This window comes from Lepus europaeus, chromosome 22 (assembly GCF_033115175.1).
Source record: "Lepus europaeus isolate LE1 chromosome 22, mLepTim1.pri, whole genome shotgun sequence".
In the NCBI taxonomy this organism is placed as follows: Eukaryota; Metazoa; Chordata; class Mammalia; order Lagomorpha; family Leporidae; genus Lepus; species Lepus europaeus.
The window spans coordinates 9,900,974-9,915,423 of record NC_084848.1 but is presented as its reverse complement, the minus strand read 5'-3'; the positions used below and the strand labels follow the sequence as shown (position 1 = coordinate 9,915,423).

The 14,450-nt window shown below is 60.0% G+C and overlaps 1 protein-coding gene across 2 annotated transcripts in view; it reads left to right on the top strand.

Annotated features, from left to right (window-relative positions):
- RIN3 (Ras and Rab interactor 3) overlaps nt 1-14,450 on the top strand; it is a 328,519-nt gene that overhangs the window by 47,919 nt on the left and 266,150 nt on the right. For both annotated transcript variants that reach the window (XM_062181250.1, XM_062181251.1), the window contains exon 5: nt 8,231-9,748. In XM_062181250.1, the coding sequence (XP_062037234.1) occupies nt 8,231-9,748 (1,518 nt within the window). The remainder of the gene's footprint in view (nt 1-8,230; nt 9,749-14,450) is intronic.

The following is a 14,450-nucleotide window of genomic DNA, read 5'->3' as shown; positions in this document are numbered from 1 at the left end:
AGCCAGGAGCCAGGTGCTTCTCCTGGTCTCCCATGCAGGTGCAGGGCCCAAGCACTTGGGCCATCCTCCACTGCACTCCCAGGCCACAGCAGAGAGCTGGACTGGAAGAGGAGCAACTGGGACTAGAACCCGGTGCCCATATGGGATGCCGGCCGCAGGCAGAGGATTAGCCAAGTGAGCCATGGCGCCAGCCCCAAATGTCATTCTTTTTTATAGCCACATAGTATTCCATGGTGTCCACCTACCGCATTCTCCGTATGCCTTCGAATGATGACGGGCACCTTGGTTGATTCCCAGTTTTTTTCTGTTGTGGACAGCGCTGCTGCAAACTTGGTGGCACAGGGATCTCTTGGATACACTGTGTTCGAGTCTTCCTGTGTACACCCAGCAGTGGGTTGCTGGATCACCTGACAAGTCTGTCTGTGGTTTTGAGAAGTCGCCACCTGTTTTCCACAGCGGCTGCCTTCCTTTCCATCCCCACCAGCAGCCGCCGAGTGCCCCCTCGTCCACGTCCTCGCCCGCGTTTCTTGGTCTCTTTTCAGCACCTGGCAGGGTCAGGCGGCGTCCCACTGTGGTTTGGATTTGCCTGTCTGATGGCTAGTGATGCTGAGCGTTTTTTCACGTGTTTGTTGGCCATTTGTGTTTCTTCATTTGAGCCTCCTGAGGTCTCAAGGGACATAGGCTTTCTGAGCACAGCCGAGCGCTTGGCGTTGTCCTGCGTAGTACAGGAGCCCCTGACAAAGCCAGGGCTGGTGCCAGCTCCCCAGCTGCAGCTCACAACCAGCCGTCAGTGGCCACCTTGGAACCGTGTTGGTGGGGCACTTGGGATGCATGGTCAGTTGGCTGCAGATGTCCCTGTCCAGGTCCCTGGGACTGATTGGCCTGGCAGCCCCTGCAGGGCCCAGAACTAGGAGGGCCTGGCCACCCCAGGACCTAGGAACTCTAGAGGCATGTGACACACGCTGCTGCTCTTCCGGCTTGCATGAGCCCCCCTCCCCTCGAGGTGCAAGTAGGGAAGCGAGTTCAGATCCATCCGCCAGCACTGGCTTCCTTGAGAACCAGATCACAGCGAAGCCTGAGTCTGGCAGCTTCGACCCCAGCGTGCTCTGTGCAGACCCAGCGTCCCTGGTGCTGCACGACACAAGGCAGTGCTCCCAGAGGTGGTTCTTCCCAGAGCCAAGGCAAGGTGGGCTTTTCCCTCCGTTCCCTGAGTATCCTGGGGAGATGGGAGCTGGAAGGTCACATCCCGTCACGGGCCAGAGTCCGGGGCCTCGCCAACCTTCACGTGCGGAAGTGGTGATAAATGTGCAAACGGTGACATGTGCCAAGGCCTGCATGCTCCCCAGCATTTCACGCAGCTCATCATGCATGGTCTAGGCAAGGGACTCGTTCATGGCAGAGAACCGAAACCATGCCAAATAGCATGGATGAAAACAGACTGAGAGGAGGAAGGGCGGGCGCTGAATCTCCAAGAATTGGAGATTGAAAGTCAGCAGCCTTGGTGGGCGATGGCAGCTGTTCTGTGCCTTCTCAGTGTCCTGCTCCTCTGCTTCTCCAGCCCCCAGCCCTGCCTGGCCACTGCCCTCTCTGCAGATCCTCCAGGGAGAACCTCGATGACCACTGGCCAGACGGGGAAGGGAGCCTCATGAGCCAGGGGCTTCCCTGGAATTGTCAGCATTTCAGGGAAAACTAAAAGGACAGCAGGAGGCAAAATTCATGGGCATAGGCCCACACGGACATTCGTTATCTCACTTATTCCCCCCAAAAACCCATTACGGACAAGGAAACAGAAACTCAAAGACTCAAAAGGGCTTATTCAGCTGTTTAAAAAAAATGACCTACTGACAGAGGGTGCAGCTGGGATAACCCTTGACAACAGGATGCTCGGTGGAAGTCGCCAGACGTGAAAGACCACGGGTCCCGTGATTCCATTTCTGCAGGGTTTCGGAGCAGGCAGACCCATAGACTGGCAGTGGACTTCTGGGGCCAGGGCCAGTGGAGACAAAGGAGGAGGAGTGGCCCCATGAGTAAGGGATTTCAGAGGGTGACTGTGCATGAGTAAGGGACTTCTCTCTGGGGTGATGAAAATGTTCTAAAAGTGATCGTGGCGATGGTTGCACAAGTCTGGGGATATGCTAAAAACTACTTGGGTACTTTTTATTTTTGTTTCCAAAATTAAATATGTATTTGAAAATCAAACAGACAAAGCGATCTCCCAACCTCTGATTCAATCCCCCAATGGCTGCAGCGGCCAGGGCTGGGCCAGGCTGAAGCCAGGAGCCTGGAGCTCCACCCTTGTCTCCCATGTGTGGCCGGGGCCCAAGTGCTAGGCCCGTCTTCTGCTGCTTTCCCAGGCACATTAGCAGGGAGCTGGATTGCAGGTGGAACAGCCGGGACTCGAATCGGCACCCGGCACTGCAGGCCAGGGCTTTAGCCCACTGCGCCACGGTGCCAGCCCCCATGATTGTGATTTTACATTTTTTTTCTTTTAAGAAGGTCCAGTAGCTTGTTGGTTTTAACTGACAAGACCAGAAAAGGATGAGGCTGAAAATGATGGGAACCCCACTGCTGCTGCAAGTTTGGGGTGCCTTTCCTCCCAGGATTTTTATTTAAAGCACAGCCTGAAAATGCAGCTTCGTACCTTGCCTTTTGGTTTGGTCCGATTTGATTGTAGTTGTGACTGGCAGCCTCTTCCTGGGGCTCAGAGTCAAGAAGTAGCTAAAGCAAGGGTTCCCTGGGTTTTCTGCCCGCCTGGTGCTCTAACAATTGCAGTGAGCTGGCTGGCGCCGTGGCTTAACAGGCTAATCTTCCGCCTTGCGGCGCCAGCACACCGGGTTCTAGTCCCGGTTGGGGCACCGGATTCTATCCCGGTTGCCCCTCTTCCAGGCCAGCTCTCTGCTATGGCCCGGGAAGGCAGTGGAGGATGGCCCAAGTAAGTCCCTGGGCCCTGCACCCGCATGGGAGACCAGGAGAAGCACCTGGCTCCTGGCTTCGGATCAGCGAGATGCACCGGCCACAGCGGCCATTGGAGGGTGAACCAACGGCAAAAGGAAGACCTTTCTCTCTGTCTCTCTCTCTCTCTCACTATCCACTCTGCCTCTCAAAAAAAAAAAAAAAAATTGCAGTGAGTTCATGAGGCTGATGTGTCTGTTATCCTTAGCATTATCTAGTTTATATACCTTAAAAGTTATTGAATTATTTATTTGAGAGGCAGAGAAAGAGAGTCCCATGTGCTGGGATGGATTGCAACAGCCAGGGCTGAGCCAGGAGCCGAGCACCCTCCTCGTCTCCCTCGTGGGTGGCAGAGACTCACTTGATCGGCCGCCTCAGCCTCCCAGGTGTGCGTTAGCAGGAAGCTGGAATGAGGCACCGAACCAGGACCCAAACCCAGGCACTCTGATATGGGATGCAAGTGTCTCAACCGGCAGCTTAGCTGCTGGGCCAAACACCAGCCCCCAGCACTTTTGTATTTAATATTTTAAAACTGAGTAGGAGGCAGTACGTATCCAGAGAGTTGCACAAGCCCTGCCGTGCCGACAGGGCTGACGATGCTGACACAGAGCTGTTGCCTTGCAGGCTCAGCACCACGTGCTGGCCCAGGGTGCTCACTCACGCAAGGCTGACTGGGAGAAGGCCGTGTTCAAAAGTGCAGGCTGCACACCCTGTGACCCACAGGCCGGCTGTGGCCACGAGACGAGCATAGGGAGAAATTCAATCCCAAACGGTGTGCTCTTACAGAATGATGGTTATTTGTAGTGGTTTAGAACATGTTTGCACTGCTCAATATTTTTTTAATTTTGTTTTTCTGAAAAGCAGAGTTACAGAGAAAGATGGAGGGGGAGAGAGAGAGAGAGAGAGAGAGAATCTTCCACTTGCTGGTTCAGTCCCCAAATGGCTACAGTGGTTGGGGCTGGGCCAGGCTGAAGCCAGGAGCCTGGAATTCCATCCAGGTCTCCCACACAGGTGATGGGGACCCAAGTGCTTGGGCCATTTTCTACTGCTTTCCCGGATGCATTAGCAGGGAACTGGATTAGAAGAGGGGCAGCCAGGACCTGGACCGGTGCCCGTATGGGATGCTGGCATCACAAGTGGCAGCTAAACCCACTGCACCACAACACCAGCCTCAATATTTTTAAATATGTTTTAGAAAAGACATATGGCCCAAAACTCTCCAACTGTACATACAACTTGCTTTTTCCTTTATATCATACAATGAGAATCTTTCTGGTTATTAAAAATACATTGAAGATTTGAGTTTGAATGACTGTCCAAGGGCACATCTTTGAGATGCCACAAAAATATGGACCCCTTGAACTCATCAGACTTGAGCTGTTCCCAGGGCGTCTGGGTCATTCTGTCACATTCTCCATCCCCTTTACGTCCCGCCCCCGGCCCAGGACTCTGCAGGGCTGAAACCTCAGTTTGCCCTCAGGACCTGCGTTCCAGCACCTGGCACGGCCCCAGCCCTGAGGACTGCAGGTGTGGGCCCCTGGCAGCGACGTCCCCAGCTGAGGCTCGGGAGGCCTCAGGGGTATGCACACCTGTGTGCCACATGCAAGCCAGATGGCTGTTTTCATCCGAGGGCGGCACAGAGGCCGGGATGGGTCAGATCTTTCTTTGGGGAACTCTGGCTGCTCAGCCAGGCTTGGCGTGGTGCCACTGGTCACTGGTGCTCACAGCTTTGCCAACCGCCGGATTGCATGACACTGAGTTCTGCTTCTCCTTTGGCCTCAGGCTTCTGCAGGCTGCAGAGAAAGTGGCCCACTTCCTTTTTTTTTATTTTCAAGTCTAAAGGCCTGCACTGCCCCCGTGGTTCCCTAACCAAGCCCCAGGCTGTAGGATGCAGCCCTCGGCTCCCAGCTTCCCTCCCTCTGCTAGGTTGCAGCCACCAAGGCCATCCTGGGAGCAAGAAAGCAGCATCCTAGTCTCCAGGCTGGGCCCGTGTGCCTGAGCCCAGTGCTGCTGTCCTGCCCGCAGCCAGAAAACAAGTCAGTGCTCCCTCTGCAGACGGGGTGCTGCCAGCCCTTCTAGCCTCCCCCCTCTCACTGTCTCTGGTTTTTCATTTTTACTTATCTGTTTCATTTTATTTGAAAGACAGAGAGACACAAAATAGACAGGCAGACCTCCTGTGTGCCTAAATGCCTGCAACGTCCAGGATCGGGCCAGGCCGAAGCCAGGGCCCAGAACTCCACCTGGGTCTCCCACGCAGGTGACAGGGAGCCAAGTACCAGAGCCATCTCTTCCCAGGGTGCACATTAGCAGGCAACCGGAGTCAGGAGCGGAGCTGGGACTTGAACTCAGGCACTCTGATAGGAGATGTGGGCGTTCCAAGCGCTATCTTCCCTGCTGCACCCAACACCTGCCCCTGCTTTTTCTCCTGTCTTTAGCCGTCCCCCCAAGGTAAAGGCCGTGCCCACGTTAGCATCCAGTGTTCTGTTCCGCAGCCCCTGCCTCCCGTCTGAGCCAGTGCGCTCGTGTGTGTTCAGGGCTGGCCTGGCCCCTGCTCCGTCCCGAGCACTGTTCTAGGGGCTGCAAGTACCCAACCGGATGCAGCTTCATCGCCCCCTCTGGAAGCTCAGAGCGTAGAGGGGGTGTCGGACAGAAGCAGAGAGTTACAGGCCCCGTGCTGATCACTGCTGTCAGGGTGCACGGCCCAGCGGGGGCCACAGGACTGCGGGGAACCCCAGTGCACGGGAGAGCTCCACCAAACAGGCGACCTGGGACCTGAGTCCCCGAGGGGGAGTGGGGAGGGGCGAGAATTTCAAGCAGAGGGAACAGCATAGGCCAAGACCTGAGGTGGAGCAGCACGTGGCGTGTTCAGGAAGAAGCGAGCCATGGGTGGACGGGAGTGAAACTCCTGGTGACACCAGAAGAGACGACAGGGCCGCAAATGCTGGTTAAAGACTTGGAAGAGGTTCTCAACCAGTTGCAATGAGGGGCCTACTGTGTGCCTGGCACAGTGTCCCAGGGAGGAGAATGGGGGGAAGGGGGCCAGAGCCATGACCCAGGGATGCGGTATGGGAGTGTCCAGGCCCTGGAGGGCCGTTCATTTATTGCTGCCCCGCAACTGCCCCCTCACCCAAAGGAAGTCTGTGGGAGCTTGGAGGCAGTCAGCAGCAGCTCACTCGGCCCACGCGTGAGGCTGCTGCCCAGTGGCCCTGTGGGTCACACTGGCTGCCCGCTGCCCCTTGGCAGGAAAACTGCCCAGACACCGTGCTCCCTGCGTCTGCTCCAGGGGGCCGGCGCACCTATGTGCCCCATGCGAGGCGGCTGCAGCGTGAGTCAGCCATGGAGGCCTCAGAGGCCAGGTCATGGCAGAGCCGGCCCTGGACACGCTGTAGCCCGTGGCTGTGATGTGCACAGAGCTGCGCATAGTGGAAAGTTGTGTGAAAGCTGGTCCCCAAGTTGCCATGGTGACCGCTAGTTCCACAAGCAGGGTCTCTGCCCAGGACGGGACTGGGTGCAGGCCCCGGCCTGTTCCCCTATAAGGGGCCACACAGAGCCGAGGGCATCCATTTCTCGGTAGCCCCTTGGACCTGTGAGTGCACGCTGCCCACTCTGACTGGATTGGTGGCCCACTGGCCAGCAGGTTAGCCAAAGCCCGCAGCTCTTAGCATCTCACATTGGCCCATCTCCCAGCGGGCATGTGCTCGGCGGCTCCCCACCGTCTTGTGGAGTCTCCTTCCTCTCAGTGTCAGGTGCGCCTCACGTTTCCACATCCCCAGTTCTGGGGTGCAGGCACCCCGCCCCCGCCACTCACCAGTGCTGAGAGCAACCCAGCGGGACGTGGCGCAAGTTCCCGTGGAGGAGGGTGCACACGCAGAACTGGCCCCACTGGGGCAAGTCCCAGCTCCCCACTCAGCCACCCTGAGCCTCGGCGAGTTCTCTGAGCTGTCTGAGCCCCTTATCTCCGTCCGCGACACGGTGACAAGTCTGCTTGCGGACCAGGGACGTAACCCAGGGAAAGCGAGCAGCTGCAGGCTGGCACTTGGCTCTTTGCTCCAGCTTTTGGCGATGCTGATGGATCAGGCCCAGGAGGAAGGAGCCGGGGCTGAGCACCCAGCCTCACCATTCCCAACGCTTATGCACCTGCCTGGCTAATCCCCTGTCTGTCTCCGAAACCGGCAGGTTGGCCAAGACCCGGGCCTGCGTGCCTCTCCGGGAGGAGCTCCCTGCGTGAGCTCAGTGTGGCCTGTGAGGCACAGACGTCGTGTCCCTGGGCCCCTTGGGGAGAGTCCTTAGTGTCCAGCAGACCCTTGAAGGGGCGTGGGAGCCAGTGCCTGCACTCCTGAGCCAGGCCTGCCCTGGTGGCCACTGCTGTGTGCCGACTCCACCAGGCAGGGTTGGCAGAAGGCACCTGCTGGAACCTGCCTCGGCGGCGCAGGACCCTTGTCTGAGCCCAGCAGCCGCCGCCCAGAGGTTGGTTCTTCCCAGCTGTAACGACCATGGGGGCCCCTTCTTGATATGATGGTGTGTCTCCTCCACCCATGCTGTGGGTTCTGCTGTGACCCCACATAGAGATGGCTAGACTGAGGCCTAGAAAACCCAAGCCAATGTAGGTGAACTTTGGGCCTCGCAGTAAAGATACTTGCATCCCACATGAGAGTCCTGGGTTGGAATTCCAGCTCAGGTTCCGGACTCTGATCTCTCGCCAGTGTGCACCCTGGGAGTGACAGCTCAAGGACCTGGGTCCCTGCCGCTCATGTGGGAGACCTGGATTGAGTTCCCAGCTCCTGGCTTCAACCTGACCCAGTCCTAGCCATTGCAGGCATTCGGGGAGTGAATCGGCACAAAGAAAATCTCAATCTCTCTGTTTGTCTGTCTGTCTGTCTCTCTCGCTTCCGCCTTTCAAAATAAATAAGTAAATAGTGGAGATTTTTCCTACAGTTATTAAGAAATAGAAACTAACAGCCAAGCGCCGTGCCCCAGCACCCAGCTGGTCCCCTGCAGGAGCTCCAGGCCTCCACTTCCCTCTGCCACCAACAGGCCCTCCCCATGCCTTCCTGGCCCCCCGCACATGCGTCCCCACCCTGTGTCACCCTGAGTGGGCTCTCAACCCAGAGCCGGAACTGAGGCCCAGCCTCTGTCACCCTGGCGGCCGCACCCCAGTGCTGCTGGGAGGAAGGCGTGGGGCCTCCCCTCCCGGGGCAGGAAGTGGTGGGAGAGGCTCAGAGGCACACAGTCCCCTGTCCCGGGACCCAACGCCTGTCCCCACCTCTGCTTCCCACAGGCTTCTGGGACTCTTCGCTGAACTCCCAGCGAGGCGGAGAGAGCCCCCCAGAGCCCGCCAGGGACCCGGCCCCCGGAGCGCCTCCTGCTGCCAGCCGCAGGGCCCCCACGCCGTCCGCCAACTGCTCCTGCGAGTTCCAGCTGTCCGTGGGAAGCGACCGCCTGTGGTTTGTGAGCCCTCTCTTCATCGAAGACTACGGGGGCGCCCTGCCCTCAGACCAGCCGCCCCCGGGGAGCTGCCCCCCACGCCCTGCGCCCCCCACCTCCGATGCTACCTCGCCCTCCGCCAGGTGGGCTCCGCGCCGCCCGCCCCCGCCGCCCCCGGCGCCCACCCTGCACCCCGCGGGCCCAGCCCGGCTTCCCGCACCTCCGGCTCCTGTTTGTCCTCTGTCCACTGCCCGCCCGGCGTCTGCCCCCCACCCTGCCCCCCACGCCCCTGGCCCCCCGGACCGGCCAAGCCAGCCGCCCATGACAGCCTGCGACCGGCTCCTGCGCCCGGCTGCCAGCCTGGGGCCCCTCAGGGAGGAGGAGGTGCCACCGGGCGCAGCCCCCAGCCCCGCGCCGCTGCCCACCGCCCCTCCGCTGCCGGCCAAGAAGGGTCTTCCCGCCGCGCCCCCCAGACGCCGCCTCTCCGAGAGGGTGTCCCTGGAGGACCAGGGTGCGGGGATAGCGGCGGCAGAGGGGACCCAGCCGGGCCCTTGCGGGGCGACCCCACTGAGCCTGCCTCCCCAGGGGCCCTTGGACAGCCTGGAGGAGCGGCCCCAGAGCACCGCAGAGCAAGGCCAGGAAGCAGAGGCCAAGGCCGGCGATCCAGGCGTGGTGCCAGGGCCGCCGCCGCCGGGGAAGACCAGACAACCCCCGGTCCCGCCCCCCAGAAAGAAGCGGATCTCCCGGCAGCTGGCCAGTGTGCCGCCAAGCCCCGCGGAGAGCGCCGCGGCGCCCACGCACGAGGCTGCCGCCCAGAAGCACACGCCTCCAGCGCCCAGCGAAGGCCGGAGTCCTGCCCGGCAGGCTGGGTCCCCATGCCTCCATGCCCAGGCCAGCACCCCCCGACCCCACAGCTCTCCAGAGTTCAAGGGCTCCCTGGCCTCTCTGCCCGACGGCTTGGGAGTGCCCGCCTTGGCTGGGGACCAGGACTCCTACTCGACCAGCAGCACGGAAGAGGAGCCGGAGCAGTTGAGCCTCCCCAGCGTGAAGAAGAAGCCGGCGATGATCCTGGGCAAGGCGCGCCACCGCCTGAGCTTCGCCAGCTTCACCAGCGTCTTCCAGGCCCTGCTCTCCAGCGACCGCAAGCTCTACAAGAAGGTGGTGGAGCTGGCACAGGACAAGGCCTCGTACTTCGGCAGCCTGGTGCAGGACTACAAGGCCTACAGCCTGGAGATGATGGCGCGCCAGGACTCCAGCACCGAGCTGCTGCAGGAGATTCGCACCATGATGACCCAGCTCAAGAGCTACTTGCTGCAGAGCACCGAGCTCAAGGCCATGGTGGACCCCGGCCTGCACTCGGAGGAGGAGCTCGGTAAGTGTCGGCCAGGGGCTGGGAGCGGGGCGATGGGCAGGGCCCTGGCCTGGGAGCCCCTGGGCACAGAAGAGGCCACGTGCGGCTGGTGCCCCCCTCCTGTCCCCTCTCCTGGGCGCGAGCTGCCCTCCCCAGCTGGCGTAAGCCCGTGGCTGCCCCCTTTGCTAGACCATCAGCTTGGCCACGTGTGAGGGTGTATCGCAGGACTCCCGGGGAAGCAGAATTTAAAGACAAGTTTGGGGGCGCAGAATGTTGCATGATGGACATTTTCCTCTTTGGGGCCCCCTGGTGGGATCCGTATTACCCACACCCCCTCATCTCCTCTCTGCCCACAGCCAGTTCCCCAGGGCGGAGACAAAGGCCAGCCCCCGTGCCTCAAGGCAGGGCTGCTCTGTGGCTCAGTGTCTGCCCCAGACAGGTGGGAGCCAAGCTGGCCCCTGCTGCGTGGCTCCCCCTCACTCCCCTTCCTGCCAGCTCTCCTGTGATCGGTCACGAGCGCCCGGATCCCACTCTGGGCCTCTGTTCTCAGAGAGCTCACTGCTCCGACACCCCTTCTGCCGTAGTGCCCCGGCCTCCAGCCTATAACCCAGCAACTCTCAAACCGTTTTTGATTGGGATCCACGGGGAGAAAGCTGTGTTACTTCCCATTCAGCTGCACACCTAGGGAAATACCGAAAATCTTCAGTCAGCACCCGGTGCTGTGGGCAGCATGGTTAGGACACGAGCCTGCTTCTGAACTGGTTGCTTGGGGAGCAGGCGCCACCCCTGGCTCTCCGAGTGCCATCCTCCCGGGCATGCCTCATTCACTCCAGGGTCAGTGCTAGGCACAAGAAGGAGCATTTGTGGTTCTGCGACTCAGTAGCTTAGAATTTCTTCAAAAAGGAGTGAGAGGTGATAACTTTCCCAGGGCCATGGGATTTTTTTTTTTTTAAGATTTATTTATTTGAAAGATTGACAGAGGGTGGATGGAGAGAGAGAATCTTCCATCTGCTGGTTTACTCCCCAAATGGCCACAATAGCCAGGGAGGCTCAGGCTTAAGCCAGGAGCCCTGAGCTCCATCCAGGTCTCCCGCATGGGTGGCAGGGGCCCAAGTCCTTGGGCCACCACCTGCTCCTTTCCCAGGTGCATAGCAAGGAGCCAGTGCCAGGATGTAAACTGAGGCACTCCGATGTGGTGTGCAGGTATCCCAGGTGGCTTCTCGACTCCTGTGCCAAACGCCTGCCCACCCTGGGATAATTGGATTTTGATAGCAAACTCTGGAAACTGATCCATTGGCCCGGTGGCAGGACCAGTAGTAGCATGGCAGGTGGACTTGAGGCCTGAGGCCCACACTGTGCACATGGTGCAGGGGTCCTGGGGTTGCTCGGGCAGGAAGCTCAGGGGTTGCGTAAGCAAGGCCCCTAGTAGCAACCCACAGCCGGGACACAGAGTCAGTGACACTGGCTGTGCCCTGCAGAGCTCAGTGTCTGGGAGGCAGTGAGCCACGTAAGCAGACGGTCAGCCAGCAGCCAGCAGTGGTGTGCACGTGGTGCAGGTGCAGAGGTGGGGCTGGGGTCTGATCCTCAGTGAGGACAGAGCTGCAGGAGTGGCTGTGGGGTAGTGACAGGGGCAGGGTGAGCACAGTGAGGACAGAGCTACAGGAGTGGCTGTGGGGTAGTGACAGGGGCAGGGTGAGCACAGTGTTGTCCCTGGAAGATTGAAGTGGCAGCTGCACCTGTCCTGGACCTGACAGGAGCTCGGATCCAGATGTGGGGTGTCGGAGACACAGCGGGGTGACTCGAGTAGGGCCCTGGAGGTCCAAGTTCATTGTTTTTAGGGGGAACGGGTGAGCCAAACAGAGATGTTTGGGTACCAGGAGCACACATAGAGCCATGAGACCAGATGAGCCATCTGGGCCGGAGGACCGAGCCCGGCCAAGAGGGCCTGGAAGGGCATGGGAGGACATGGAAGGACATGAGTGGCTCAGAGCAGCCCGGAGGAATCTGCAATCGGCGCTGCCTTCCAGATGGGCTGTGTTGGTGGAGAGTGGTGGGAGGGCTTCCTTGCCAGGGAGAGACGTCAGCGCGGACAGAGGCAGCGGGGTGGGGGCCGCGGAGGTCGGGCTGAGGACTGAACTGTAGGTGGCAGGGTGTGTGGAGGGGACGCAGCAGGAGACAGGCCAGGAGGCTGGGCCAGCGGCTGGGATGGGCAGGGCCAGCACCAGGAACTCCTGGGCAGGCAGAGGAGGTGGAATTGCTGGTTAGACTTCACCTGGGGAGGCAGCGGAAGGACACAGACCCCCCCCCCCCGGGGTCTCTGCGCAGCTCTGTCTGCGGTGCCTGGATGCCAAGAGGCCCTAAACTCAGAGTGGTCCATCAGGCAAAGGCAGGGAGTCCCCAGAGCCTGTCACAGACAGAGGGAGGAGGTTTCCAGGCAGGCAGAGGGTGGCTGTGAGCTGGGCCCCCGGGGAGGGGGCAGCCTGGAGCTGCAGGTGGAAGAGCAGGGCCAAGCAGGCGACAGGAGCAATGGCAGCATCCCAGACACTGCACGTTTCAGCCTCGTGACAACCCCAAAGCCTAGTGGCCTTGGGCTCCTGCTGCTCCCAAGAAACCATGCTCAGGGAGCTGTCTCCTGTGACATGGAGCCAGTGCACAGCCAGGCTGACACTGACCAGGAACTCACCCCTCTGCCACTCTGCTCCCCACCCCCCAGCTCTGCCCGTGGGCCGGGTTGGCTGGAGGAGATGTGGAGTTTAGGGCAGACGTGAGGGCATCCTTAGGCAGAGAGGAAACAGGCCCTGGAGGGGAAAGGACTTGGCCAAGGTCATGCAGCATCCTAGGGTGGTGCAGGGTCAGTGCTCGTCCAGCTGCAGAGGCTCCAAGGGCGCTGAGGTCGAGACGTGAACTTGGAAGGGTGACAGGATCGGGGTGGAGGCAGGGCTCCCTGCTCAGGGGGAAGAGGGAGGTGCGAGGGAGGACCCAGGGCACCCCAGCCAGGCTACACAGCAGGGAGGGTCTGTCCAGGCCTCAGCTGAGACTCAGCCATGGAAGCAGGAGCTCCTCCCCCACCCCCAGGGTGGCCCAGGTGACTCCCTGTGGGGACAGGACTTGGGATGCTCCCTTGCTGGCCAAGTAGCCAAGACTGTTCCCCTGGGTGGGGACGGGGAGGCCACACCTCCTTGAGGCTGTTTCTCTGCCGTCACCCAGAGCAGCTGAACAGTGCCTTGGCCAAGCAGGCATGAATTCAAATCCCTGTTCTGCTCCCAAGCCCCCCATCAGCGCCTGAGCTGGCCCTGCAAGGCAGGAGCAGGCCTGGCCAGCTGGTAGAGCGGCATGGGGGTGGGGGGAGCCCGCAGAGCAATGTGGTCACGGCAGAGCCTCGGGGCCACAGGGAGCTCTCTGGTTTGGGTCTGGGTGCCTGTGACGCAGGAGACTGGAGACGGAACAGGCGGCCGTCACCATCAAATGTGCTGAACACGGTGATACTCCGTGCTGTGTGACAGTGTGCCCTCGGGGCCAGGGGAGAGCCTGCTGCCATGACTCGGGTGAGCGATGGCCATGGTGGCCTGACTAGTGCAGGTGGGGGGCTGGCGTCAGAGTGACGCGGGGCCGCGGCCTGGATCCACCATGTGTTTGAGGTCGCAGACAACAGGACTTGAGCGCTCGCTGTCTCAGCAGCTGAGGCCATCCCTTTGCCCAACCTGACACTTAACTGCTTTTTTTTTAACTTACTTGTTTGGGGGACGGAGGGAGAGAGATCGCTCATCTACTGGTTCACTCCCCAAATGCCTATAACAGCCAGAGCTAAGCCAGGCCGAAGCCAGGTGCCTGGCACTCAATGAAAGTCTCTCATGTGCACGGGCAGGGGCCCACGGATTTGGCCGTGAGTACCTGCTGCCTCCCGGGTGCGCATTGCCAGGACAGGAACACAGGCTTTCAGATAGGGGACGCAGGGGTTCCAGCCGGCGTGTGAGCTGCTGCGCCGTGGGCCTGCCCTGCACTTCAGCATTGGAGAAGACACATCCAGAATCTTTCTTCCAGTCATTCACAGAGTACCCTGGCCCTCAGCATACAGCTGCTCAGGTTGTCCACTGCACAACTCAGGGTGAATAGTACCTCTTGTAGCTGTATGCTGCTGGCAGCCCTGGGAGAGTTTACTCTGTGCTAGGCTGTATGGAAAGTGTTAGGATACAATGACCGGCTCGTGTGAGGATACTTCAAAAAGTTTGTGGAGAAATGGAATTCAAAGAGCATTTGGAAGCGGGCAGTTGGCTTAGCGGTTCAGACATTTGAGTCCCGCATCGGAGTGCCTGGATTCGATTCGAATCTTGGCTCTGGCTCTTTGTTGTTTTTTCAAAGATGTGTTTGTTTATTTTGAAAGTCAGAGTTACACAGAGAGAGACGGAGAGGCAGAGAGAGAGAGAGAGAGAGAGAGGTCTCCCATCTGCTGGTTCACTCCCCAGGTGGCTGCAATGGCCAGAGCTGTGCTGATCCAAAGCCAGGAGCCAGGAGCTTCTTCTGGGTCTCCCATGCGAATGCAGGAGCCCAAGGACCTGGGCCATCTTCCACTGCTTTCCCAGGCCATAGCAGAGAGCTGGATCAGAAGTGGAGCAGCCAGGACTCAAACCTGCGCCCATACGGGATGGCGATGCTGCAGGAGGCGGCTTTACCCGCTACGCCACAGCACTGGCCCCCTGGCTCTGGCCCTTGACTCCAGCTTCCC